Genomic DNA, 27,449 nt, shown 5'->3' with positions numbered 1-27,449 from the left:
TCAGGTTTTGCGTAATTGTGAATAGTATAGACACGTACAATTGCGTGTAAGCTTTTGATCTATATTATTTATTCTCATCCATAGCTTTATATCCTAATTCCTAATCCTATACCTCAATTGTGCATAAAGCATTTAAACACCGCTCCATTTGCCAAACTTGACATATCTCTTGAACATTTCTCTCAGGATGGCTCTTCCACTAGCATCCATTGCGTCGTTCAGAATCTTCCTCACTTCCGGCGGCGTCACGTCGAAAATGGAATTCATCGCTGGCTCAAGAGCCTCGCGCACCTCTCTTGGCACGTCAGCCTCAAGTTGCAGCTTCACGTACTGCATCAGTACCAGGTAGACGTGCCGGCCGGCAGACCGCTTGGCTGCGTCTGTTGCGGAGTCTAGGGCATTCTGGTGCTGTGATCGAGATACAGCGCCGGCAGTCGGTTCGCAGATGAGGGTGATGAGGCGACCGTATAAACGAGCCATCGTCTCTTGCGTTGTGCCATCTCCAGCGCTCTTCGGCTGGTTGATAATTAAGCTGTTGAGTAAGGCTTGCACGGTAGTCAGAAGCAAGTGATGGTGGCCCTCCAACCGTAGGCGGTGCTTCTTGATAATTGTCCCAACCAACTTGCACAACCACGTAAATGGCACTGCTGAGCCGTTTGTGCCCTTTGACAAAGCCAAGTCACTGACAGTACTCAATGTCACCTCAATGTTCCACTGGCCCATGGCTTGCGGCTTCTTTTCCAGAAGGGTCTGAACGGTTTGGCATGTGTAGGCGACATTAGGCGACTTCTTCAAGAGACAGAGTGTTAGCTCGCTGTGGGCTGTCGATAGATCAACACCTTCGCCTTTGCCATGTAAATCAGTGCGTTCTGGGATATAATTATTAGCGTTGCCCCTTAGCAAATCTGTATTCTTGAAAAACATACCGATAAGATGACCAACGACGTGTTGGATGGCAAGAGCCTGGCCATCTGTGTCGCAGCCCCCTGTAAACTCACTAATCAGCTCCTTGAGGTAGCGTGAGACGTCAGGCACATCGGTATTTGCAATGATAGACGTCACATATTCTCTTAGTAGAGACTCGCGGACCTTGGACGGCAAATTTGCCAGAGCAGTAAATCGAGTCGGGCGAGGATCCTCCATCCTGCTCGCTAGATATGTGTGAAGGAAAATCTGAATCTTCCAGGCTCTCAAGTCTCCAGCATCCATAGCCTCCTTGCTCCGCTTCTCCAGCTTCCGGATCGAGCTTGACTTATGCTGTGATAACTCCGCGGCGTTATCCATAATCTCTGCGGCGTGTGTCGTTGCAAAAAGACCCAAATCTTTCAAATTGTCGTGTTTTGATAAGAACTTTTTGTCTGCTATGAGCTCCCCCAACACCGCCGCTATGTGTCGGGCCAATGCACTCCTAGCATCCTGTTGTAGCCGACTGAGGCTAGATTGGCTTTGAAGGCTCGACGACCGGCTAAGCTCAACAGCAATGGCCTTTAACAGGGTGACACGAAGTGCTGGGAGGCTCAAGGGGTCATTCTTCGTCTCTTCCGTTTCGCATGTTTCAACAAACGCCAAGCTTTCTGAAAAGTATTTCGCACTTCGCTCGTCGAAATTATCCGACATTTGCCTTACTATCGTTGAAGCCATGGCAAAATATCTTTCAACAAGTTCAAGCAGAGTCTCATCATTTATCGTCTCTTCAAAGGAGAGGCTGGAAAGGGCGTCAGCATAATCGACAAGATTAGAAAACTGCATCCCTTCGTAAAACGTCGGCCGCGCCATCATTTTGCTTGCCAAATCAAGTACCAGCTTCCAGCCTTCGAGAGACACCCGCTTTGGAGTTTTGATCATCTTTTCCCTCCTCTTGTCCAATATGCTCATAATCTGCTCACGCTGGGCGCGGCTAAAGGCTTCCAAGGGTATGCTGCATAGCGTTCGAATCCACAGCTGCCCCTTTTCTCCTGGCCAACCCTTTTCTTTCTCAGACTCGGCTAAGGCTGTAATCAAGCGGTCCAGAAGTTTTTTGGAAAGCTTCGTGTCGTTAAGGTTGGCGTCATTGCTTAGGAGAGCGCTCCAAAGAGCATGCAACCCTGGAGGGCTTACATCCTTTGTAGAGGACACAGCCTCGAGCAGTGGAATCTCGTCTGTTTTTCTTGAATAGAGCCGATAGAAACGGCTGCCACCCAGAACATACCAAGCCAAGTATTGCTGGAAAGCAAGTTCTTCGTCAAATTCCGACCTTGCCCCCGAGTCGAGAGAGGCTGATAATTTTGTGATTTCCAGCACATCGTACGACGCAAGTTCTTCTACCAACCGCTGTGTGAATTTCTCTACCAGTTTGGATGACTCGTCGGCAGCGTCTCCATCTTGGCTCATAGAATCCCAAGCCTGATAGCAGCATTTGAGAGCCTCAAATGTTTCAGCCGACTTGATTGTCCCTTTCCGCAAAAGCTTAGAGACCTGCTCTTTCACTTGATCCCAAATATTGTTCCGTTCTTCGGGAGAGGTCCATGAAATCGTCTTTGAAATAACCCTCCACTTCAAAGCAGTCTTTGAAGAGTTTTTCAGCTGGAACACCTGGTTGAATAACTTCATGCCTACCGCGTCAATGAATTGCTCGCTATGTAGTCCTTGCGCAACGGTGCTCATGAAAACACAAAGAGACTGGGGGTATGAGCCAGGCTCCTGTTCGCCGACCCATTCGACAATCCCAAGGAGCTGGTGTGGCGATAATTCGGACTCTATGAAAGAAGAAATCGAACTCTCACGGTTCCCTCTCCCTATGTCGAACCAAGGGCTATTCGAGACCAGTTTGCGCTTCTCTGTCAAACACAGCTGCGAGAACCATAGTCGCAAAAATCCAGAGAGATCGCGGCGCGTTTGAAAGCTCTTCTTTATAGCCGCAATGAGATCTAGCTGATCCTTATAAACATCAGAGTCTGGTTTCTGGCTGATGCTCTGCGAACAAACGTCATTCAACAGAGCTGTGCCTTCCTCCGACATTTGGAAAATATCCGGATTACACGTAGCAGCATTTGCCAGTAAGCTCCAGTCGATTTCCGATCCCAGGCCATAGTTGCGGCATATTTGGCGAAGGTCCCCAGCATCGACTGCTACTGAGCTTCCTACCGCCTGCGCTAGAATTCCCTTCATCAAGGCATTTCTATCCGGCCTTTTACGGATTTGCTCCTCCACAGCCTTGAATATCCGGTCCATCCAAAGCGTATTGATCCTGCGCAAGTCGCTTTCAGTCGAAACATCGGGCATTCCTGCAGCCAGAAAGTATAGTGCTGGAGCAGATGTCCTCGTCTTGTCGTTTGAAACATCGAGTGCCCTCGAAATGACCTCGAAGTCTTGGCGATTCCAGAAGTAAGTGCGAGCAGGGAGTATGAAATTTCGGTGCATGAACTTCTGGAGATCTGCACTCCATCGAGCCGCCAAAGCTTCATTAACATTCGACTTTTGGCCTTGAATAGAAGGTTCTAACTGTCTCAGGATCGCAGCGGCTGGTCGAAAGAGATGTGTTGCAATCTCCAGGGCGTCGGTGTCCCCTTGTAGATGGAGATCCCATATCTTGGAGACTGTGGATAGCCAGTCTTCTTTGCCTTCGACATCGTCGCAAACATCGCTAGCCAGTAACAGAACACAAACAATAAAGAAGGATGATGATAATGTCGCAGCTTCGGTTGCAGAGGTAGAGAAGAGAGATTTGATGTGCTCAGCTCCAATCCTATCGCGTGAGCCGACCGCATTGTTCTCCAGTCGATCAAGCAGAGACTTCAGAGCATTGAAAACAGCCTGTCCCGTCGCCAAACAACTTTCGAGGCCTTTCAATTCGTCCAGGGCGTAGAGTGGAGCTAATGATCTCTTCCTTTTCCCGCCTGAAGCGCCAGCCTCTTGGCTTGGATTCGATGCGTCCTTGAGAGATTGTTGCAGAACCGCAGCGAATTTTCTGTCCGCTAAAGATTTAGCCAGTGAGAAAAGCGGTATCTTTTGAAATACGAAATCCAAAATCCTCCAGGTCAATGGGTAGCGTCGTATGGTCTCTGCCTCAGGTGATGGCCCATTCATCGATTTTAGCAGCCATCTCAACGCGCTCTCCTCTGCCGCGTGGAATTGGTGGTCTGATGCCTCTATGAGGTTATTCCACAGCTTTTCGAGATTCTCTCCGTTTCCCCCAGGTCCATTCTGATCAAGACCTCTTACGGTCTTGATGAGATCCAGCTTTCCCTGTTCAAAACTGGTGAGCTTCTCATCAACGCGACCAATCACAAGTGTAAAAAAAAAATCTTACCATTACAACAGAAGCAAACAAACGAGAATTAAAAAGACAAATGAGGGAGAATATAAATGAACGATTGTCGGATAATGGATTAGAATAAATCCAACTTATCCCGATGCTTTTTATAAATGAAAATTCATATATAGCAGAAGAAGCCGAGTGTATAAGCTCAAGCATCATCGTAGCAGCTCCAAAATTTCGAAAAATTCTGCCGCAATCTCCACCCCGATCAGGCAATCGCCCCTCACCGCCCACCGAGGCGAAGACCATGATGAGGCCGGCTGGTTTTCGTGAAGTTTGACATCACTGCATCCACGCTTTTTCCCTCCTTTGCCCACGCCAAAGCCCGGCTCCTTGACGTCAATTGCGCTCCGTACGTAAGTGCGAAACCTGCCGCCTCGCGACTTATTTACCGCATCTCACACGAAACCCCAGAGCAACGTCTGCCACCATGTCCGAGACCGCCGCCCCTCGCTCTCCAAGCGCCATTTCCCGGCCCGTCAGCGAAGCGCTTCTCAACGAGAAGGTACCGAGCCGAGCTTAACCCAGACAGAGCAAACTTGTTCTCCAGGGCGTCTCTTTACTAACCTGGTTTTGAAAAACACAACAGTGGGATCGCTGCCTCTCCAACCTCCTCGTCAAGTCCACCCTTGGTCTCGGATTCGGCGTCGTCTTTTCTGTCCTCCTGTTTAAGCGAAGAGCTTGGCCCGCGTACCTCGGCGCCGGCTTTGGTGCCGGACGAGCCTACGAGGAGTGCAACTTCAACCTGAAGCAGGCCGCTCGAGACCTGAAGAAGCCCTCGGCATAAAGAAACAAAATAAGGGACGAAGAGAGCTGTGGTTAGGAGAGGGAAGATACAAAAAAGGAGAAATGGTGGACCGGAAGAAAAATCCCAGTGGTGTATAAATTGCACGGACGAGGAAATAGAAGATGGCACCGGCCGATGAGGCATAGAGGCTGCGTCGCGAGCTATTTTGGTCGGACAGCATCAAATTCTGGTGGACAAATCAAAGTTTACTGGTTTTTATTTTGTTTTGTTCTACTATGTACAACAATTTTTATCCAAACGATCTCGATCCTCAAAACGCCGGCCCCCATGACACGTGAACACCGAAGCTCAACATCTCGACACATAAATAAAGCGACGAACCGCAGTCTGTTTGTTGGTGTGTTTGGTTTGTTTGGTTCTTCCAAGCTGCATACAAGCAAATCATCAATCATGCGAGCTGATCTCTTTTGTTATTTCCATTCATGTCGTCGTCTCTTCCCTTCCTATGACAGGGTTGTTTTTTTCGTAAGCGGGCACAAGCCAATTCCAACGCCAATTCCAATGCATAAACGCCGTTTAAATGCAGCTCCAAAAATGTTTCGATATGAAAGCTCTCTACCAGGAAATACCTAGGTAGAGAAGCTAGTCTTTTTGTGGTGGTAGACAAGACCATGAGCTCCTCAATGGAAGCAATGCATTGCGAATTTTCTGATATTGTAAAAAAGGAAGACAAATGACCCAGAGCCAAGGTTGGGGCTTTCAATGGATGGTGCCCTTGTATCCTCGCGGCAGACCTCTGTTTAGGCAGCGCGACCGAGTCTTATAGGATTCGGCACTTAGGCTTAGCTTGCGGGATTGGCTGTAGACATCGAGATTGAAGAGAATAATGGCACCAAGCACCGACACGAGGAAGAGCACCTCGGCAGCGAGAAGCATAATCTCGAGCCGGATGTCTTCCAAAGAACGCTGGAACTGCACTTCAGACATTTTCGGCGATGATGTTGTGTGTTGTGTTTATGTTTGTGTTTGTGTCTGTGTCTGTGAATGACGCTGACGCTGATGCCCAAACTGTCGGTGTGTAGTACATGGACAGCCTCAAAGACGGGGAATTGGGAATGATAGCCTTATCAGCTTCTGGCGTGGGTGCAAGTGGAAAGTGTCGGGAGGGGTACAAGGCGGTAAGAAAATAACGAGGATGAGGTCGTAAGACAAATCGGTCGAGGTGCAGAGCAATATGCAAGAGGAGCGGATAGTGCTAGGGATTTATATAGGTCAAGGCATGTCTTTGGGCGTTGTTTGGTCTGTTATGACAGCTCCGGCCGGGTAGCACTCGAGCAATGATATATCCCCACGATTCCCCCAGGACAGCCAGCGGTGGCGCGCCCGTCGAGCCCGTGATACAACGCCAGCAAATGAGTGAATATTGGCAATCTGCAGCGGCGGGGACGCATGCATGGGCTTGCATATTCGTGCCCTCTTTGCGCCTGCTACAGGTTCGCATCGCGGCCCAAAGGACAGGAGCGACAAGTGTCCACGCGACCATGCAGCCTTAACTGCCTCGGCCATCGTCGTCAGAGCCAGAACACGGCTAATTACAGCACAGCACCACCTTTGGGCAGTGACGAGATGCAATGCATCGTTAGATTACGAAAAACAGCCGCTTTTTATCATGTGTCAACGACAGCGCCTGCAGGGATATTCTTGGGATCCTTGAGGCTTTCCCCTCAGAAGCCCCAGAAGGGCTGCAATGCAGCAGACGAGGGCAAAAAGTCGTCATGAGTCAGTCAGGGATTGCAAAGCTTGGCTTTTTAAACTTGTACAATATGTCGGAAGAACCACCAAAACGGTAAGACGAAAAATCACATCTCGCCGTCGTATTTTAAAAGGCAGAAGAAGAGTCCAGTATCATCTAGCACGCAAATATGACCCAGAGCAAGTGGATGAATCGCCGTAGGTTGATTAATCGTGCAAGAAAAGTGTATCAAAGAAAGGAAAAGAAAAGAAGAAAAAGGCGAAGCACGCGACGGGTCGCAAAGTATTAGGTAGGTAGCAGCCCTCTGGCGGACATCACGTGATGGGTCAGGGTCCAGAGCCTTTTCTTGACCCGCTCCGCTTTTGCATCCATCACAATTTTCTCAACCTTCATCAGCACTTGCGCATGCGAGATGCAGAGAATGAAGCTCCAAAGCGGCTTCACTGCAACCATTTCCGGCTGCCCAATGACCTCATGGCGTCTGTATCCTGCAACTGGGAGGCAGACATGACCGCCTGGGCTCATTTTGGTAAGTATGGAGAGGGTGTCGTGAGCTATTTGCGTCCCCGATCCTCACTTGGTTTTAACCTACCAACCTGTGACACGTACCCACGATTTGCCTACACCTCGCCGCTTTCAATGCGCAAGAGTGTCAACTACTTTTTTATCGTTCGATGTGGGAGATGAATCCAACGGTCTAGACAACCAGTCTGCTCCACCCTGATGCCATTGAGATATGTGTGGCATTAGGACTAAAATCAGACAAACATATCGTAATTCAGCATTGCTCGTTGCCACGCTGTGACTGCATGATCCGACACTACCTATACCATGTATTGCTCTGTTTACATTTACACACAATGATCCAAGATCCATAATAACTCCGCATAATCCGAATACATGCATCAAATCCTCCTTAGATTTGCGTTATATCATCATCAAAAATGCCTGCCATCTAGCCAAAGAGGTAGTAGCTGTAGAAAAAAAAAATCGGTCACAAAATTATCATATCAGATCTTGCTTGCAAAGATGACGCTCTCGTTCGTAAAGGACAACAAAAACTTGGCCACCAAACGCCCAGTATAAAGAAACGATGTATCCATAGGGTAGGGATGCTCCTCTCTATGTAATAAGAGCTCGTCGTCAGCAAGGAACTGCATGTCTTGCCCTGGTTCAACAGTCAGTATCATGTCTTGCGGTTGGTTCATTAGGCCTTGATCAACTCACAGTCTTCTCCATGGAAAAGCTCTCTCAAAGCCTGTACCATTTCCACCGCGGCAGGGTCAAGCTCACCCTGCTCGACAAAGCTGTTGTCGAACAGAGGATTGAAGCTCCTCGTGTTGGCATCCTTTGTATGCGTCTGATAAAGATGGTGAAACTGGTATGCAAACTGTTTAAAGGGCATGTTCTCTAGCTCCTTGCAGGTGTCCAGAGCCAGCGATCTCTTGTATTTGGGAGAATATTTGTTCCTCAAGTCAATTTCATTCTGCGACACGACGAAATTATCCGCGGCCGTTTCAACAGCCTCCATGAAGAGGCAAAGGATGAGGAATGATGCAAGACACGGCGCCCATTCTCGTCGAAGTTTTGGCTTGAGTGACTTGGAAAAGAGCTCAAAGAGGTGCTGCATATCGCGTAAGATGAGCTCGTCAACGAGAGACTTGATTTGCCGCGCCAGCACTCGGGGAGTGACCCAGGGGGTGTTCTGAGGTACGAGGCCGGTTGGTTGGAGAGAGAGGATGGATTGGCGAGTTAGGCAGAGATGCCGGGTCATGACATAGTGCATGGTGTAGATCGAAAGAGCCCGTTTGACCATGGTAGACTAGTTCACAGTCAGTATTCTCCCACCCTGGGTTGCGTGGTTATTCTTTTTACTCACATCTGACTTCTTTGCAAAGTTTTGTACGATTGAAAGAATCTTGTTAGGGAGCCTAGTTGATCTGAAAGAATCGGTCAACTGATCTGCGAGCAGCGGCTCGTTTACAAGGGCTTGAATGTATCCCTTGGTCAGCTTCTTCATTTCGTCCTTTTGGGGCCCCTTGTTAAGCTCGATGCCAATGGGCGCCGACCCTTGTGATTGGAGGTCGACATGGTCTTCGCCATTGCTCAAATGCCAGTGTTGTAGAACGTCACAGGTCTTGGCCGTGAAAAACTTGGCCTGAAGCGTCAGGGTAGTAGCAAACCGTGGGCCCGAAGAGAGCTCAACATTGCAGAACTGCTCTGCTCCATTGACTGTGAAGCCCTCAACGTTCTCGGTGATGAAGCTAGTCATAACATCTTTCTTGAAGTGCCCACGGATGAACTCAGGGAACAAGACGGGCAAAAAGTCTTGAAACTGCCAGCATACCACTTGCGGTACCTGCAGCATCAGCTTCTTGCAGTGCTTGCACGGCCTCTCCTTGTCACACTTGACCTTGCGGCTATGACAGCAAAAGCATGCGCCCACCCTCCGAACTTGCAGTGCGCTCTCCTTTGTCTCGTTTGCAAGGGGGCCCTTCCGACCCTTTTGCGTCGTCCTCATGGCCTCGAAGCATTCAAATGGGTTCGGCTTGCCGGCACGGGCACTAATAGTTGTCGGCGTGACAATAACGAATTTGCTGCTTGAGGCATCGCTCTTATTCTTCTCAACTTTGCCTCCAATCACTTTACGTATCGACTTTCCAGACTTGCTGCTCGCCTCGGATTTGACAGCAGGCGACCTGGGGCTCGAGGACGAAGCGGTGCTCAGATGGCTTGGCGAAGAGGTCATTTCCTCAAACACAAACTTGCTTTCAGCAGCGGAAAGACTGGGGCTAGCCTGGTTCCATGGCGACAGGCTTGGCGACATGTGGGCATCCGATGGCAATGACTGAATAACATTCTGCTGAGGCAGCGACTGTGGCGCCGGACTGGTCTGATTCATCATCGAAAACGAGTCGACCGGGAAGTCGTTCATAAAAGGCGTGAGATCTGTGCATACCGATCAATATCAAAGCCAAAAATCAATGCCATTCTCTACCATCTCCGCGGGTAAACCCACCATTGAGCTCTTGCGGCTGGAAGCTTGCTGCGCCGGACGGCATAAACAGATACTGCTGCGGCGTCATAAACGCAGCCTCGCCTTGCGGAAAGCTTGCATCTGCACTGCTTGGGGGCCTTTCGACACCACTTGAAAACAGGTCCGCGGTCACAAACTCGGTTTCTTGTTGATATGTAGTGCTGGCTGGGAGGAAGACTGTGGGATCCATATCCACCATGGAACCTGGCGAAAGCCCGCCCTGAGATGGCGTTGAAACATGGCCGACGATGGCGAAGCCGTTCAAGCTGCCACTTGCAGGGCTGGGAAGAAACCCGATAGAACCGGTAACAGACGCGCTGCTCGAATAATCAATGTATTGCCATGATTCATCAGTGTCGCCGTTTGAGTCGAAGTCGTATGGTGAGGATCCAGCGTGCGGGGAGGCGTTTTGTGAGGTGACGGAAGCCATGGTCAAGTTCTTATATTTGGGTATTCGTCATGTCAGTCGAATGAGAGAGGCTGCGAGATTTTGACGCCGTCTAGAGCGTAGACGGGTCGATGGCGCTGCGCCAAGTCGTCGCAAATTCGTGGTTGGTTCGTGCTCTAACCCCGGGCTGCGATTTGGTCGACGAGACTCACTCCATCAGTCTCAACGGCTATGGTGTATCAGGTTTCCAGAAAGCGAAAATCGCATCGGCGACAGCGATTCGGCAAGATCCCAGCACCGAAATTAAATACCAATCAATCAGCTGTCAAACCACGTTCATGTTCGGTCGCAAAAACAAAAACCAGGCTGACCGTCGCTGTATCTCATGGTGTCGCAGCGATTCAACAGCATCGAGCGCTAACCGGAATCGAATACCGAACCGCTTTGCCATCGATCGGATGCGAAGCCGTCATTGGCGGCAGCTGGTGGGGCTAACGGCTCCTCCCAAGGTCCAGCCATTCACAGCACCGCTCCGAAGCACATGCATGGCTCGTCCCAATCTGGAACTTGAGCATGTGTATTTTGCAGGTACCCTACAGGTGCTTTGTATTTCATAGTAACAATGAATAAATTGATATCAACATAGACCATCACGATTGCTGTAAACCACTAATTGCACATGTTAAGAGAAGAGCAGAAATAGTCCTCCAATACACAAACGTCTTCTCCTCACTCTCATATTAGAAAAGAGCCATGATGCCTTTATCTACATGTACAACCCAAGTATCTTCCTCCACGCTATACGAAGGCAAACGACCACCTACCGACAGTCTAATCGAGACACCGAACCTCGCTACTCACGCACTCACCTGATACTCCTGTCGTTTTGCCAGCCTCAACCAAGATTCTGCCTTGAGCATCCAAAAAAATACTACTCCGTACAGCTCTCTATTTCCCTCGGGTGGCCCGACTTCCCGAATTTGCTCACTGTAAGACATCATTTGCGCACTCGGCTTCTAGCTCAGGGTTAGTACTAGCAGCAGCCCGTCTTCTTCAACGATCTGTAGCAGCGCCGCTTAGCACTATTGTAGGTTAGTAGCACACACAGACCAAATCAGAGCTCACAACATAGGAAATTCATAGAATGGCGCAAATTAAATCAGCCCAAGTTCAAGTTCGACATCGTAATAAATGATTACGTGACAAACACACCGGAAAGCAGCACAAACCCCAGAAAAGACTGATCTTTACTTCATATAGTTACCCTCCCGAAATACATCATGCATGAAGCACGAACCATGCCAATCGCCCTATAAGAAAGCCCTGATTCGATGGCCGTCGCCCAGCATGTGTCCCCAATTGATTCCACTCATTGGCCATGGCCAACTCGTTATCATCAAAAGAATGCATAGGGCACATATAACTAACGGTACAAAGTGTTACAGTCCAATCGCACCCTCCATCAATGACACAGTTGCCTCGCATAGTTCCATTTTTCATGCCTCACCTTGCATCTCTTCCCACAACACCCGCACCTCAGTATTTCCCCCCGCTCTTGTCTTTCTTGAATGCAGTAGGACGCAGAGTTGATAACTGTAGCACACCGGGCAGGCAATGCAGTAACATGTACTGGGTCTCACACCGATTGGTCAATTCTCAAGTACCTCATTCGTTATCAAAGCAAATTGTTGTTGCAAAGCTCGTTCGCTGATGATGTCTGAACAATGAATGTAAGAGTGTCCTGCCAGCGTCCAAACGCAAGGCTACCATGACACGAGCCATACTTGAAAGATGTTAAAAAAGAGTAGTATAAACAGAAGAACCAGAAAAGAAAAAAAAAAAAAAAAAAAATCATCGCAGCCAATCCCAATACAGCCCGTCAATTTACATTGCTAAAGCAGGCCGCCTCAGAGCGCAACTTTTAGGTCTACATATCGTCATCATCATAGTTGGATGGCCGTAGCATGACTGGATATTTTGTGAACTAACCCAACTAGTCAGTTCTGGGTGATTAAAAAAAAAGAGAGAGATAGGCTCGATGGGAACAGTGACATACATAGGTATTCGTTTTCTCGTTATTCATTTTTTGTGTTGCTGTGATAAACATGAAAAAATAAAAAGAAATCATCAATCATTTTCAAATCTGCAGTCTCATGATAAACGTGATCATTAATGCCAAAAAAGAGACTGGTAGAGATGGGGGAGAAGGCTTAGGATCGGAATCGCGCATTAGCACGCTCCTGAATCTGCTTCTCCGTTGAAACGTATAGCCGGTCGAGATAGTCCATCGCCGACGCATCCTTCAGGATTTTAGCCACCTGAATTCCAGCGGAAATGAGCTGGAGGATGTTTCGATCATCTTTCAGAGGGCGGCTCTGATGCTTAGCAGCATGCCGCATCTCGAGTGAGTTCTCGAGGATGGTGACAAACTGCTTGATTTGTCCATTGTAAAGGACTCTGGCGGGAATCCGTCTCTTGGTGGCAAGCCTCTTCAAAAGGTAAACCCACTCGGTCCACTCTCGGTCTTGGGGCCTCTCTACAGGCCTCATGTCTTGAGTCAACGGAATTGGGAACTGGTATTTGGCCACAAAGTCGTAGGCGCATTGAGATAGTCGGTCATTGACCTGGTTGAGAACGTTGTCCTGTTCTTGCACATGAAGGTTGGTCGGCAGATGCGGGAGCTCTCTCTCCTGCATAGCAATAACATCGGGGGGCGGGCGCTGCAAGAACTGATGCGGGCCATCAAACTCGTCCCGGTTCGACGGTCGTCGCTGCGATCGAGGTTTATTACCTTGTTGCTTCGGCTTGTTGGTGGGGATGACGAGATCCAGCCCATTGTCCAAAGAGTAATCAGACAGGCTAGGAGACGCAATGATATCATCGACCGATCCTGTCGGTGAATATCGGCCCTGCCCATCCCAGGCAGACGACCTGCTGCGCTTATGGGATCCGTATACTGAGCCAGAGTAGACTGAGCTGGAGCAGTTGTTTGTCATGGGAGGGGAACGAGGAACATAGGACGGCTGGGTCGACACCGCAGGTTCGATTCTCGTATAATGACCATTTGATGGTGCGGGAGGGCTGTCAGCCCATGGATAGGTGCTGGACGAGAGGTTCAAGCTTCAAGAGACACATTTGTTAGCTTGGCACTTGTCAATGGATTCTGTTGTAGCCTCTCTTGTCTCACCTGGAGATGGGGTAAAGATTACCCGCCAGCCTGCCGCCATTGTATGGCTCGGAGAAGAGGCTACACTCGTGTTAGTCAATTGGATTCTCGTAATTGGCCGGTGATGGTCATTTCGCACCTGCGAGGCGGGTTCCAGTGGCCGTTGGCGGCCGAAGGCATGTTGTAAGCAAATCCGGGCTGGGCCATGTTTTCAGGGCTCATAATGTAACAAAATACAACCGGGAGTAGTTGGATAAACAAACAACAAGTTGAAACAAGAACAGTATATGCTTGCTTAAAAAAGACAGAAAGGGGAGAGAAAGAAAAAAAAAAATTCAAGCTATGCAAAAGGGACGCAAATAAGTTCAAGACGGCACTGTTTGAAGCCTGTAGAGTCCGGAAAATGCAAATCCAGTGAGCACCTTGGGCATTGGTCCTATTGCGAGCAATCCAAGAAGGGTTTCCAAGCTTCCCGAAAGAGATCCAAGGGGAAAGCGGTATTCCGAGGAAGATGAAGGTCTGGTCCTTTGGGTCTCTCACAAGGTGAGCTATAGCTATAGGCGGTGTGTTGGAACAGCCAAGGCGACCAATCCAGAAAGGCCAACTTCAAACTGGGCTGTAGGTCCCTGGGGGTATGTAAGTTGTATCAGGCACTAAATTCAGTGCGAAGGCCCGAATCGTCCTTGAGGATCCAATCTTCCAGGCAATAGAGGAATAGACACTGCTTGTCTAGGCAAGATAGACCTGTCAGACAAATGCTTCGTCAGCCCGGAATGGACACGCTTTATGTACTATGCATGATCAAGCTCACTGGCAGTTTAGTACTCGTTAGTCCCTTCAGGGCAGAGCAGGGCGGCCCCGGTCTCAGTCGATCACTAGTGATGCTCGGGTTGGCATTGAGAAGCGCGAGGAACCCGCCGGAAAAAAAAAGAGTGAGAGGAGAGAGCGAGAGAGGCAAATCGACAGGCACAGCCAAGCTTCGTGGCCTCTTGTTTCGTCCCAAGTAATCGGGCGCCTACGACTAGATCCGGGGTCAACGGGCCCGCGCTTGTGAGGCAAGGGGAGGCTCTTCATACGTGTACTCGTACTTGTAATGTGTTCTTCTGCGTGCTTCTCTGCTATGCTATTAGATGGTGGAGCGCGTTGTGGACGGCGGGAGACTTCGGTGGGACGAGGTGCCGTATCAAGGTCAAGGGTGCGAGCCGACAGCTAAGGAATGCTGCAACCAATCTGTGGCTTACAGCAAATGATAGTACCAGAGTGGCAAACTCCCGAGGCTGTTTCATGACGCGGGTGATGCTCGCCAACCTGCTTTTTGGAGGAGGAAGAAGCAAAGTTGATTCATGGATCTCGTCGCCTTGCAGGACATTGGAGCGAAGCACACGATCGTGGGGTAAGGGCAGGCTTTTGGTTGGGCTCCGCTGATTGTTGCCCAAAGGCGAGCCGACGCTCAAAGCAGGCATAGCCGTTGGGGTCCGGAAATTGGAGGCAGGGAAAAGGCGATGGGGAGCGGGCGACTTGGTAGGCTGATGCTTGCTTGGGCATCAAAATTAGGCTGCATCCGCTCCCAGCCCAACCACACTGATCCGGACCGCTGCCCACTTAGAACAAGGCATGGGCCACACGCGATTGGAAACCTTGGAACAATTATGCGAGGGTGCCGGCCAGAAGCAAGTGACGATGGATTCAGCCGAACGCCCGACAGAGCGTCCATCCCCGAGTCTCGCAGAGACATTGAGAGTCTGGGGTAGAATCGGCCAACCCGGGTGAATTCCCATGAACCTAGTGGTAGGCAGCACTCTGCCTTCACGTTGGTCGAGCCGTATGCATGTGGTTCGCACGCACATCCCATCCTCCGGGGAAGAGATGGAGGGCAGAAGGAGAAATGCTAGGCAGTCCAAGCCATTCACTACAGTAGTGCTGGAACGGGTAGTTAGGGTTAGTACTTTAGTACCTAGTAGTAGCTCGCTCTCAGAGCTATAGGTAAGCTCGGAGCTGGTCGATTGGGCAATTGGGATTGAAGCTGGATCGGGGATAAGCGAGGACGCGCGACAAGGTCAGGTCTGGTCTGGCCAAGGACATGGATGAACCCGTTCATGGGTTGTACAAAATCGATCGCAATTTCTCGACGGCCTCTAGAACCTGCTGGGTACCGGGAGCAAACGAATCGACTAACACCAATCCAGTGCTCTGCAAGGTACCAGGTATGTACTTCGTACGGCCGGCATCTCTGCCATGTGCTTGGTAGCGGGAATCACCTCAAATTCTTACGACTACGAGTACATGTATCTACCAAATCCTTCAGTTTCGGATCACGGAGCGGATGGGTGCTTTACTACTCCGTAGTACCTTGCAGAAAAGAGGAGAGCTCGAGGTTTCTTCTAGTGCAGTGCTCACTGCAGTGCGTGGATACGGGTTTCTACATTGATACTAATGACGGCACCCGGAAGCAACATGGCTTCATGCCGCTTTGAACCACCCAAATTGCGGAATACGAGTATTACTGCCAACTACTACTACAAGTACAGGTACATGTTATACGGAACACACGTCCGAGCACCCGAGACATGTATTCTAGAATACGCGGCCGGTGCAAATGAGGAGCTGGACAATACGAATCAACCAGTTAGTACGGAATACAGGTAAAACCTTGACAGCAGACCTCAATCAACCGCCCCGGTTACATCCGCCCAACCTTGTTTTCGGTGTGGAGCTCCGGACAAGGTGGATCCAACTTCAAACGATCGGCGGCCCTGGGCAGCAAGGGATTCAAAGAGGCAACTCTTCATTTCAGCCCTCCGTATAAAACGGAGCTTGTTAGTGCGAGATTCCAAGTGACAGACGCACTTGACAGATGTAGCCCGGCAAGTTGTTCGTAACCAGGACCCAGACGGCAATAGTCCGAGGATGCTGAGCATGAAGTAGGCGGAAGAAAGGGATCGGCACGGAAATTGGAAACATGGATGGCGAAACAACCGCTCGGATGTAGTTAAATCGGGCAGCCATTTCATGTACAGAATAAGCCCGCCAAACAGCCCAATGGGCTGATTCTAGCGCTTCCAAGAAACAAGAAACGAAGGCACCCATCTGATAGTGTCGCAGTTTTCAGGCGGCATAGAAGATGCTGTGAAGCCATTGCGAGATTGTCCAGGCATCCATTGAATGCCCAAGTCAGCCGTGTCCGGTGTGAACTGCGCCTGGATATTCCTGTGGATGAAACCGAGCATGCTTATGCGCACAGCACTTGCTGCATTCCTGCCAGGGATGGAAGGTATACCAATAAGGAGATCCGATAGGGCCTTTTATTTCATCCGCTGTGTCATCTGGCGATGAACTGTCCTGTCCGCGTTAGAGGGTATGTACTGTATGGTGGAAAAGCTCAGCCTCTTTCTCTTCAAAAATGGGGTTGTAGAGCCGGGAAGACGCAGTAATCGTCAGCGTTGCCGTTAGGATCGCATCCTTCTCCATGGAAAATCGAAAGCAGCTACAAACCATTTCATCCGGCTGAATTATGTAGTCTCATTAATGGCTTTGATGTCCAGAATTAATGCTGAGAGCATATATCGTTGCGTGTTTTGTTTCAGAGAGGGGGAAGAGGATTGTTCAGATAGCATGCGGAGAACCGCACCGGCTTAGCTAATCCAGTCTCATGGGCGGTCTGGGCTCATATCAACTCAGCCATGCATCCCATCCAGTCGACTCATCGTTTCTCGCCAGCTTCTCTTTTATTTGAATGGCTCACCTGGCACCGCACGGTGACGAAATGGCTGAACGAGTGCATAAAAACGTTTCTGCGTGACCATGGCCGCAGCTCTTTATTCGTCTGCGACGCTCCCTGCCTGCATGCCAGCGCATCTCGTCTGGCGACATTTTGGCCGCTCGTGCTGATAACCCCGCTTCCAAGACTCTGCAAGCGGCCAACGAGAGGCCCGAGATGCCCTCAAGCGGTCCACCATGTCACAGCTTTGCCATGTCGAGAGCAAATGGACGGCCGGCGTTTGGCTCGCTTGACACGACCGTCGACAACGTGTACAACGCATAGGCTGACTTGGCCGGTCTTGGAGCGGCTTCCGGCAACAACGGATCGCGCTCTCGTTTTTTTGGAGGAAAACACCAGACCCGGGTTGTTTTCTTCGCTCGGGGTCGCCTGAGACGGCTCCTACTGGGACTATGCCTAGCACTGCTAGCTACTGACCGGGATATGTTCAGCCGCTCTACGCTGGGCAAGCGCTCGTACGGCGCCTGATGGGACCTGGCAATTTAACGGCAACAAGCAGTTGCTTCACGACCCGTCTCATTGCTCTCGAGTTCTCTTTTCTCTGCGGCGAGGCAATATATGGCCAACGAAGCAACCGCAGCGCCGCCTCACCGACATGCTCCGCCCTGCAGCTACAGGTATTGAGAAAATTTTTCGTTGGTGCCCGCCTACTCGACCGTTTCTGCAGTGCTGTGTTGTCCTGCAGCCATCATCACTGCTCATCACATCGCACGACGACGCTCGTCACTGATAGGACCCTGGTAGACCTCCTACTCCACCAGATCCATTCGACAGCCAAGGAAGAGGCCCGGTCAGCGCCAGCACACCATGCAGGCCCCTGTAAAGCGAGCCTATCATGCTTGATCATGGCGCGCCAGCGCACTCCTGCGGCCAGCACAGAGGCCGTTCAGGCGGCCGTCTATTGGCACGCGGAGTGGTGAGACATGCTGGTAGCGGGGGTATTGCGTCTGCTGAGATCGGAGTCAGACTGGACCGCAACGATAAAACCCGCAGGGCCCCCTCGTTGCCCAACGTTCTCTCTTGATTCTTCTTTCAGCCCAACGGTTTCTGCCCAAAACATCCTTGAATCCCTCAAGACCGACTTTTCGCTACTCATTTGTATCCACTTGCAAGCCCCCATCTCATCAGTCAGCCGACGGGAACTGCGAGCCAATCCAAGGGACCGTTTTGCCGCCTACATCATCTCGATCTTCACCGTCAACTCTTCCAGGTTGACCTTCCGGATCTCCCATTCAGGGCCTGTTCACAGATTCCATCCGGGATACAATGACAGTTGCCCTTGTGCCTCACCAGGCCACCATGTCTAGCTACAATAACGTTGACCTTGATGAGGTCTCTCCGCTGCCCAGGTACTGTTTTCTTTATGCTCAGGATATTGCGTGCTTTTTTTTTTTTTTTTCTTTCTGCTTTTTATCGTTTCTTGCTTTGTCAGTTGCACATGTTGAGCGAAAATCATGTACATTTCTTTTTTGTCTGTCAGCATTGTCTTTGCCGCCATGAAACCAGCCACAGGATACGCCCCGGATGCCCAAAAGCCATGGAATAGCCACGCGGACCTTCTCAAACGGAACACAAATCTTTTGGAACAGGACTTGTCCAGCCGGGCAAGGAAACAAATAAGAAATCAATGATATATATACTTTTTTTGGCTTCGTGCCAGCGGTGAGTACGGCCCGCCATTTGAATTGCAGCGACAAGTTTTCGACATCTTCCATTGGCCAAATGTTTGCGTGAGCCACGTGTATACTGCGGAGAACCAACGGAGCCCAAGTTACCTTCTGGACCGGACCATTGAGCGAATTCGCGGACCTGCTTTTCTGGATCTCGGAGTTCCCCTTCACCGCACGACTACGATTGTACAGCTGGCCCCAAGCGGTCTACACGTGGACTTGAACAAGACGCAGTCTTGACTGCGAACGCAAACTTGCAGAAGCGGATCTCTGACAACTGGCCTTACTCTGAGCTGGACCTGCCTCACCGACTCTAGAATCAATGGATCTCTCGACTCACGTGTCTGGACCTTGTTGGCCTTTCGACTCGAACTGTATGTGCGACTGAATTTTCTTGTTAGCTTTGTTTCAATTGCACTGCCTTTTTTCTCTTTTGGCCTGCCTAGCCTGGAATCCCAAATGTCGAACCAGAAGACCTTGGTCCGGAGTACTGGATACGCCAACACTGTCGCACCGTTGGAACTGGAGCCCATTATGCACACTAGTCGTGGAGTTGTGAGGACTTGCTGTCAGAATGACTGGCTCTTTTGAATATGGCTCGGTTTGTGTGACCATGTATCCCCCATTTGCCCTACGCCCAGCTTACTAACCCCCAATTGTAGGATCAAAGTTGACTCCCAATGCCATGTTTTAACTTTCTTTTCATGTTGTTTGATTTTGGTAGTGGTGAGAGCAGCACACTAACCTGACTTAGCGACTTCAGCTACTCCCAGTCATCCATGGCCTCGACTGCCCCTGCCATGTTTTCTTTTTCTCACACAGAACCATCGACGGACCTTATGAATGGTTCGTCATGGGGTGCAAATGCAGAAGGGCCACAGAACTTACATGACTACCCGGACAATGGATCATCGCACTCAGGAGAAGCCGAGGAATTTCTTTTCACATCTGGTCATAACTCACCTAGGGGACCAAGACTTGATCAGGCCCAAACCACTGATGTGTCATCATGGACCGCCGCTCCCAAAGCGGTCATGTCCATCTCCACGGGAACCCAGGCTATGTCTCGAGCTAGCTCGAGCCGCTCCCACGTCTCTGCTGTTTCACCGACACAGATGTCTAATATGAGCGTTAGAGGTAATGCACAAGTTTTCCGGAGTGGACCTCAATCTACTGGCTCCATGGCCGGAATGGATTCCTGTCTGTTACTGGACTCAGATGCCCATGGTGTTTCATCCCAAATGTACCACTGGCACGACTACGCTCTCGAAATGAACCTTGGCGCCGACGGCGTTGCCTTCCCAGTTCCCAATGTGAACCCGCTCCATGTGGTTCCTTCACAGATGCACCTTGCCACTGATGCCATCCCGGATACGTCATCCCCCAGCAACTGGGACTGCTTTTCTAGCTCCATCTCCAGAACTTCCTCCCCTGCCACTATTGATGAAGCTTGGCAATCTGCTCCCTTTAGCCCCGAAACATCCCCCGAAACTTGCCCATCGCCTAGGTATGTTGTCTTCCAAGCTGAGGGTGAACAATCTTCTTACCGGATGGGTTCGTTCAGAGACCGAAAATTCCAAATCATGACGGAGCACGCCGTCTCCCAGATGGAGGATGCCTCCGCCCTTCCTCAAGCTTACACTGCCCGCCGACAGGGAAGTGAGGGAGAGTCTGCCCGGGACCATGCCTTGTACAAGAATGTCTCTCCCCGAGAAGACGGTCTCTTTCACTGCCCTTGGGAGGGCCAGCCAAACTGCAGCCACAGGCCCGAGAAGCTTAAGTGCAACTATGAGTAAGTTGGATAACCCAGCGTCTTACTTTTCCTCTCTTGAAAAAGCTAACAATCATTGCAGCAAGTTTGTTGACTCTCACCTGAAGCCCTACCGATGCAAGGCTGAGGCTTGCGAGGGTGCCAGATTTTCTTCCACTGCCTGCCTTCTTCGCCACGAGCGCGAAGCCCATGGTCTGCACGGACACGGCGATAAGCCTTTCCTTTGCATGTATGAAGGTTGTGAGCGATCGATTCTTGGCAGCGGTTTCCCGCGCCAGTGGAACCTCCGGGACCACATGAAGCGAGTTCACAATGATCACGGTAGCGCTGGTGGCTCCCCTACTGGGGCCGCTCAGCAGGCCACCAAGGGACGGAAGCGCAAGTCAGACGCTGAAGCCCAAGGCTCTCCCAGCCGCAAGGCCTCGATCAAGTCGATGCCTGCCCCAGAGCCTAAGCCTCCTGTCAAGCCTCTTATTGAACAGTGGTTGGAGCAACGCAGTGTGTTGGGTGAGATTGTTCAGCAAATGAACAAGCCAGATGCTCAGAGCATTCAGCACATCGCAGAGGCCCAAAAGCGCCTTGAGGTGATGCTCAAGATGGCTACAGATGCAACCACCGTCACCCCCAAGACGGAGGTGCAATCTGGTCGCCGATACTTGATGGGTTGAAGTGTTGAATAGAAGTTGTTGGTCTCTCGTTTAAAATCAGGGTATCACGCCACGTGGGTGGTTTTTCATTATGTCTATATACATACACAGGACGGCTGCTCGCGTCTTCAAAGGACGCTGAGCTCACCGGGAAACGACTCCCAAGGGACGTCCCGCGAGTAACAGTCTCGCAGAGTGGGTTACGTCCATCACGGACTGCTAAGCCGAGCAGAAGAGCGTTGGCTACACGCACCACAAAATCTCCCTCAGAGAAGAGCTGCTGGACCAGGGTTCCATCATGCTACTTCAGGGTTTGAGTCGGGGATATGTTTTTTTCTTTATGGATGGATCAAAAGCATCGTACTTGTTCAGGTTTGAACGTTAAAAGTATTGGGTTTGGAAGGGAATGGAAGGGCAAGGAAAGGAAAGGAAAGGATAAACAGCGTTGCTATTCTCGTCTTTTGATTTTTATTTGTTTTGTCAATACCCACGATTTATGACCCTGTTTAGATTTTAGATGCTTCTTTTTTTAGCATGCACATTCGCTCAACCAGTCTCGACTGGCGATTGTTTCCTTAGTTTAGCTTTTACTTTGAATATGTTTTTATCATGAGATGAATTACTATTGAGCAGTACTGCTGGCAGACTTGAAAACCTTTGCATCCGCCAATGTTTATGTGCTAGAATTATAGTGACTGGCCTCTAAAGTGCCACCACCGTGGAGGAATAAATGCCCTGCGAAGACTCGTTGCTTCTGGAATTCTTGTCTGCCAAGTCAACAATTTAGGCGCCAAGTTGATGCAGTTTATAACTCATGCTGCTGATGATCGGATAAATGCCCTGAACAACGCTAAGCGTAAAGGTAGTCGTCTCGCGAACCAGTCTCATTGATTCTGCAGGCTTCTTTGTGTAATTCTGCAGCGCTGTGTCGAGAGTCAGGAAGTTCTCATTTACGGTTGCGACAGATTGATGAAGCAGCATCAACTCTTGGTGTAACTGCGTTATGAATTCTGACGGGGAGAAGCCTCCATCCATGGTTAGACAGTGATAATGATGGGTGCGAGAGATGTTGAGTATGTGTTGCGTAATAGGGTAGTTTTGGGGGATATGGGAGTAGACACACTCGCGGAGAGTGGGAGGGGTGATATGGATAGTAATATATACGCGCAAAGGTGGTTATGCATCCCTTTCAACTAGATATTTTTCTGGGCTGGGAATGATATGGAGCTGATTCAATATGTGATGCACACTAGATTGGAGGTTGATCACTGGCAATTTCAAGACATCTTGTAATTGATTCATGCCTCACCTCAGCATCTTACATGCTGTACCTTAGCACGTAGACAGATATCTAGCTAGGTACGTATATGAGGACCTTGTGTAATTAGAAACCATACAAAAGCCCCTAACCTTCACCTCGGCAGACATTCATCAACCATATGGCCACTAGACACATGATGCTCGTTCTACTGTAGAGCAACATACAGGCAGAGTCGAGACAGCCGATTGTGGGGCCGAACCCAGCCAAGAGCCTCTGCCGGGTTTCGGCGCATTTGCGGCACAAAGCTAACGGAACGTGGAAAGCTTCCTGATGCTTGATTTACCCCTCCATCCAGCTACCTTTTCCCACCATCACCTACAACATCAACAGGCTTCATCTCTTAGATTGCTGTTTTTGCATTGAATATCTGTATTATTTTTATACCTCACAGCCTCTAATTCAGTCATCATGGCTCGCAAGTTCTTCGTCGGCGGCAACTTCAAGATGTGAGTGTCTTTGATTTTTTATCGTACCATCTCCCAGCCCCTCTCCCAAAACAGCGCAGAGCTTGGGCACGGACAATTGGAAGAAGAAGGAGGCTGATTGATACCTGATACCAGGAACGGGTCTATCTCGTCCATCAAGGAGATTGTCGAGAACCTGAACAAGGCTACTCTCGACCCCAATGTCGGTATGTGCTCGTCCTGTCCCAAGGCGGGAGCTCAGCCTCGACCAAGAGATCCTGATTATGCTAACCGCCTTGTTCTTCTCGCTCTAGAGGTCGTCATCTCCCCCTCCGCCCTGCACCTCCTCCTCGTCCGCGATAGCCTCCGCCAGGGAATTGAGGTTGCCTCCCAGAACGTTTTCGACAAGCCCAATGGCGCTTTCACCGGCGAAATCTCCGTCTCGCAGCTGAAGGACAGCGGCATCACCTGGACCATCCTGGGCCACTCCGAGCGCCGCACCATCCTCCGCGAGAGCGACGAGGTCGTAGCCCTCAAGACCAAGTACGCCACTGAGAACGGCGTTGGTGTTATCTGGTGCTGCGGTGAGTCCCTGGAGGAGCGTGAGGCCGGCAAGACGATCGACGTCGTCAGCAAGCAGCTCGCCGCCCTCAAGGCCCAGGTTTCTGACTGGTCCCAAATCGTCATCGCCTATGAGCCCATCTGGGCCATTGGCACTGGCAAGGTTGCCACCACCGAGCAGGCTCAGGAGGTCCACAAGGCCATCCGAGAGTGGCTCAAGACCAACGTTAGCGACAAGGTCGCCGACGAGACCCGTATCCTGTACGGTGGCAGCGTCAACGAGAAGAACTGCGGCGAGCTCAGCAAGCAGGCCGACATTGACGGCTTCCTCGTTGGCGGTGCTTCCCTCAAGCCTGCCTGTAAGTCGAAAACCCCCAACAGCGATTTAACTTGTCCATATGCTGACCTGCATTAGTTGTCGACATCATCAACTGCCAGAAGCAGTAAATGGGTTCTCATGTACAGGGAAAACAGAACTCGGTAGAAAATAATCATACTGTGGGGGGAAAAGAAAAAAAAAAAGCAATGAGGCTTCTGCATGGAGAATAGAAACCATAAAATATACCCAAGTCTCTCCATATGATTGGATTGATTTTACATCTGTGAAGGCATCATTGCTCATATATAGCGTAGTGTCCTATATGTTCCAGCAGCCCAATACCAGTGCTCTCTATGCGGTTCATCCAAATACAAATACACGGACATCATACATAAAACCCATCATGAAAAATTCGCTCAAATTATACAGCCATGCCCTTGCCATGGTACGGAGACCAGATGCCTCTGACACTCGGCTTGGTGCTCACAACCGCCTTGTTTGTCCGTCTCAGCTTCTCTCCGCTGGCATCTCTCAACAATTCCACCTTTTGAAGAATCTCGTACGGCGAGAGGTTGCGCACACATATGGGCTTCGTTCGTCCGTTGATATAGTGGCCGATGATGACGGGATGCTTGCCAGGTCGCGGGGAAACGGCAAACTCGATCTGTGGATTGGCGGTTGCGAACTTGGGGAGCAGTGACTTGATGAAGCCGCTACACATCGAATTAGCAGACATTCTCCAAATAGCCCACGGATTATTCGTTCTGCCTACTTCATGCCCTTGGAGCTGCCCGCCCAGTCGCAGTAGTGAAGGTCCAGCTTCTTGCACTGAAGGACAAATGCCCCCAGGCCATTCTAGCGCTCCCTGTTAGCTCTTTGCCGCTGAGTACGAAGGCAGATGGACTGCATACCTTGCCATCTGCAATGGCTCGCAGCGCCTTGACCGTCATCTTGGATCTGATGTGAATATTGCAGCCAGTATTCTCATGATCCGGCTCGCAACATGCTTAGCGCAAGCATCAAAAATTAAACAATTCGATACCCACCCCGATTGGGACTAGCCTTAACCGGCACAGCTCCGGCAAAACTCTGTCCCAGGCATCGCCTGAGCTACACGACAATTTATTGCTGCCAGAGCGCGCAGCTTGTCTCGCACTCTCTCGCCGCAAGCAATCAGTCGCACCAGGGCATTCCGATCCGTGAACGCCAGAGCCCGCGGCCCCTCCAGCAAGCGAAATCTGCGTTTTATGTGCATCTCTAATTGATCGCAGTCGCCGCAACTAGCCTGATCCTTCGTCATGACCGACAAGCTCCCCCCTAACTTGTTGGCGCTCTTTGCCGCGCGACCTCCGCTACGATGGGTAGAACCGTCTGACCATGCGCCTGAGAAGCGCAGGACAGCTCCCATTGGTGGCCTTGCTGCTTTTCTCCCCGAGCTGCAGAAATACAAGGAGACGGATGCCTACCAGCCCACCGAGAGCTGGCTGGAGATGCGCGATCGGAAAAAGCAAGAGAAGACGGAGGCTGCTTCGAATTTGGTGACTGAAGGGCCAAAACAATGTAAGGATGCTCCAACTGAGTGGACCTGGCATCTCTTTGTCGCGTGACTAACCTGAGCTGATAGTCAAACCCAACGAGGATCCCAATATTCGTGGCGATGCTTTCAAGACGCTCATTGTTGCCCGTCTCAGCTACGAGGCTGACGAGCGTGATCTGGAAAGGGAGTTTGGGCGTTTTGGTCCCATTGAACGTGTTCGTATCCCGCCGGCATTATATGTTGCACTCACAGAGGTATCAGAGCCTAAGGCTGACTTTTTGCCACAGATTCGCATCATTGTTGATACCCATGCCCACGAGAAGCCTAATAAGAAGAAGAAGCCACACAGGGGTTACGCATTTGTCGTCTTCGAGCGCGAGAAAGATATGAGAGGTAAACTACTCCAAAACCCTTCCATGCTATATGACCATCCAATCCAATCCAATCCCGGTGGATATACCTCGAAGATGTGGCCCTCAAGCTTGCCCATCCGTAGATGCATACCACGAGACGTTCATAAGGCCCTCCAGCTTGCCTGTCTCACTCTTGCCCGCTTTTTTCAAATTGTGAATATCTTTTCTATGGTAAGAGTTGCTAACATTGGCGTCTCATGACGCAACGATGAATAGCTGCCCTGGATGCTTGCGATGGTATTCGCATTAAAGACAGGCGCATCAAGGTGGATGTTGAACGCGGCAGGACTGCCAAAAACTGGCTGCCTCGCAGGTTAGGTGGAGGCTTAGGTGGCCGAGGCTATACTAGAGCAATGCCCTCTCGTCCTGGTGGCCCTGGAGGCTTTGGAGGAGGAGGAGGTGGCGGCGGCGGCGGCGGCTTCCGCGGCGGCTTCAAGGGAGGATTTGAAGGTGGCCGAGGAGGAGGCCGAGGCGGTTTCCGTGGAGGTTTCGGTGGTGGCCGTGGAGGCTTCCGAGGTGGCGGTGACTTTGGCCCCCGAGGAGGCGACCGAAACGGCTTTGGAGCACCCAACGGAGCCCCATCAGGACCTGGATTCGACCGACGAAATGGAGGCGACCGGGGCTTCTCCGGTGGTGGGTATGAGTCTCGTGGTGGACGCTCATATGATGACAGATCCGGCGGCCACCGAGATGGCGGCGGTCGATATGGCGATCGTGATCGTGGCGACCGTGGCGACCGTGGCGATCGCGACCGTGACCGAGACCGTGGTGACCGAGGTGATCGAGACCGCGATGGACGTCGGACTGGCAGTAACATGGAACCCATTGGCCGCAGAGAAGGTGGGTATCGTGACAGGGACAGGGACTATGACCGCCCTCGCGATGATGACAGCCGGAAACGAGGATACGAAGGCGGTGGCTACGAAGATCCCCGCAAATTGCGTCGTTACTAAGGCTGAAGCCCGTGCAAGTCGACTCAACTTTCGACACTTGGTGGGTAAACTAATTGTTTGACGAGTTTCCTTCGCATCCTTTCTTTCACCTCGCAAGGGTAAGAAGCCTGCCGTCTTCCACCAGCACAGTCTCAGACTCAAGGATCGCCTCCCTCTATCCACCTTTATCATCGTACACCGTCTTCCTAAGCTAGTAGCCCATGAACCTCGGACCTATGGGTAATAGTTCCCTTTGTCTTGTTTCTGTGGCTGGAGACCATCACTATCAATAACTGAGCATCAATCAGCTGTCAATACTGGACAGCAATCACTTAATAATAGGGACGAAGACGAGGAGTGCTCTTCTCGCAATGTATTATAGCACATTTGGCAGGAGAAACAGCTTGAAATTTGGGAGCTTCAGGTAAAGTCATAGGTAAGCTCTTGTGACCGATGGATTGCAAATATGGAGGCGGTTTCTTTCTTTCTTTGCGACAAGGGCGTTTAAGGACATTTAGCCAGCAAAAGAGTAAAAGCACAGAAAAAAAAAGGAAGAAAAAAAGTAAAGAGAAATAGTTTACGTGCCATTCGATGTGCATTTGTTATCAATGTGCGAGCGAGAGTATAGATAAACTCTGGTAAGAGTAGTAGCAGAAGACTGTAAGACGCAGAATGATTTTTTGCTTGATCGTCATTTCAGGAGCATA

General features: G+C 50.5%; 9 protein-coding genes across 9 annotated transcripts; 5 read left to right on the top strand and 4 right to left on the bottom strand.

Annotated features, from left to right (window-relative positions):
• Positions 1-132: 132 nt before the first annotated feature.
• TRIVIDRAFT_228595 (uncharacterized protein) lies at positions 133-4,546 on the bottom strand (the record flags this gene model as incomplete). The annotated part of the gene is made up of 3 exons (XM_014094291.1): positions 133-869; positions 927-4,224; positions 4,532-4,546. The coding sequence occupies 3 exons, from the start codon at positions 4,544-4,546 to the stop codon at positions 133-135; spliced, it is 4,050 nt and encodes a 1,349-aa protein (XP_013949766.1).
• Positions 4,547-4,615: 69 nt separating this feature from the next.
• On the top strand, positions 4,616-6,198 carry TRIVIDRAFT_92251 (uncharacterized protein; the record flags this gene model as incomplete). The annotated part of the gene is made up of 2 exons (XM_014094290.1): positions 4,616-4,802; positions 4,887-6,198. 2 exons carry the CDS (start codon positions 4,728-4,730, stop codon positions 5,082-5,084), a joined length of 273 nt encoding a protein of 90 aa, XP_013949765.1.
• Positions 4,616-6,202, top strand: TRIVIDRAFT_185010 (uncharacterized protein; the record flags this gene model as incomplete). The annotated part of the gene is made up of 2 exons (XM_014094289.1): positions 4,616-4,802; positions 4,887-6,202. The coding sequence occupies one exon, from the start codon at positions 5,220-5,222 to the stop codon at positions 5,676-5,678; it is 459 nt and encodes a 152-aa protein (XP_013949764.1).
• Positions 6,203-7,808: 1,606 nt separating this feature from the next.
• On the bottom strand, positions 7,809-10,265 carry TRIVIDRAFT_207294 (uncharacterized protein; the record flags this gene model as incomplete). Its single annotated transcript, XM_014094288.1, has 4 exons — positions 7,809-7,966; positions 8,026-8,620; positions 8,678-9,747; positions 9,818-10,265. 4 exons carry the CDS (start codon positions 10,263-10,265, stop codon positions 7,809-7,811), a joined length of 2,271 nt encoding a protein of 756 aa, XP_013949763.1.
• Positions 10,266-11,835: 1,570 nt separating this feature from the next.
• TRIVIDRAFT_214875 (uncharacterized protein) lies at positions 11,836-13,450 on the bottom strand (the record flags this gene model as incomplete). The annotated part of the gene is made up of 3 exons (XM_014094287.1): positions 11,836-12,207; positions 12,282-13,179; positions 13,411-13,450. The coding sequence occupies 2 exons, from the start codon at positions 13,448-13,450 to the stop codon at positions 12,434-12,436; spliced, it is 786 nt and encodes a 261-aa protein (XP_013949762.1).
• A 5,016-nt stretch (positions 13,451-18,466) lies between these two features.
• Positions 18,467-21,898, top strand: TRIVIDRAFT_211134 (uncharacterized protein; the record flags this gene model as incomplete). The annotated part of the gene is made up of 4 exons (XM_014094286.1): positions 18,467-18,516; positions 19,155-19,211; positions 19,592-20,629; positions 20,691-21,898. 4 exons carry the CDS (start codon positions 18,467-18,469, stop codon positions 21,274-21,276), a joined length of 1,731 nt encoding a protein of 576 aa, XP_013949761.1.
• A 990-nt stretch (positions 21,899-22,888) lies between these two features.
• On the top strand, positions 22,889-24,140 carry TRIVIDRAFT_74475 (uncharacterized protein; the record flags this gene model as incomplete). Its single annotated transcript, XM_014094285.1, has 4 exons — positions 22,889-23,022; positions 23,137-23,207; positions 23,295-23,900; positions 23,957-24,140. The coding sequence occupies 4 exons, from the start codon at positions 22,985-22,987 to the stop codon at positions 23,986-23,988; spliced, it is 747 nt and encodes a 248-aa protein (XP_013949760.1).
• A 141-nt stretch (positions 24,141-24,281) lies between these two features.
• On the bottom strand, positions 24,282-24,810 carry TRIVIDRAFT_56354 (uncharacterized protein; the record flags this gene model as incomplete). The annotated part of the gene is made up of 3 exons (XM_014094284.1): positions 24,282-24,573; positions 24,633-24,688; positions 24,772-24,810. The coding sequence occupies 3 exons, from the start codon at positions 24,808-24,810 to the stop codon at positions 24,282-24,284; spliced, it is 387 nt and encodes a 128-aa protein (XP_013949759.1).
• A 348-nt stretch (positions 24,811-25,158) lies between these two features.
• Positions 25,159-27,229, top strand: TRIVIDRAFT_232656 (uncharacterized protein; the record flags this gene model as incomplete). Its single annotated transcript, XM_014094283.1, has 4 exons — positions 25,159-25,420; positions 25,485-25,612; positions 25,685-25,790; positions 26,027-27,229. 4 exons carry the CDS (start codon positions 25,159-25,161, stop codon positions 26,761-26,763), a joined length of 1,233 nt encoding a protein of 410 aa, XP_013949758.1.
• Positions 27,230-27,449: the final 220 nt, after the last annotated feature.

Source organism: Trichoderma virens (assembly GCF_000170995.1).
Source record: "Trichoderma virens Gv29-8 chromosome Unknown TRIVIscaffold_92, whole genome shotgun sequence".
Lineage (NCBI taxonomy): Eukaryota > Fungi > Ascomycota > Sordariomycetes > Hypocreales > Hypocreaceae > Trichoderma > Trichoderma virens.
The sequence above is the reverse complement of the archived record's forward strand: the minus strand, read 5'-3'. Positions and strand labels throughout refer to the sequence as shown.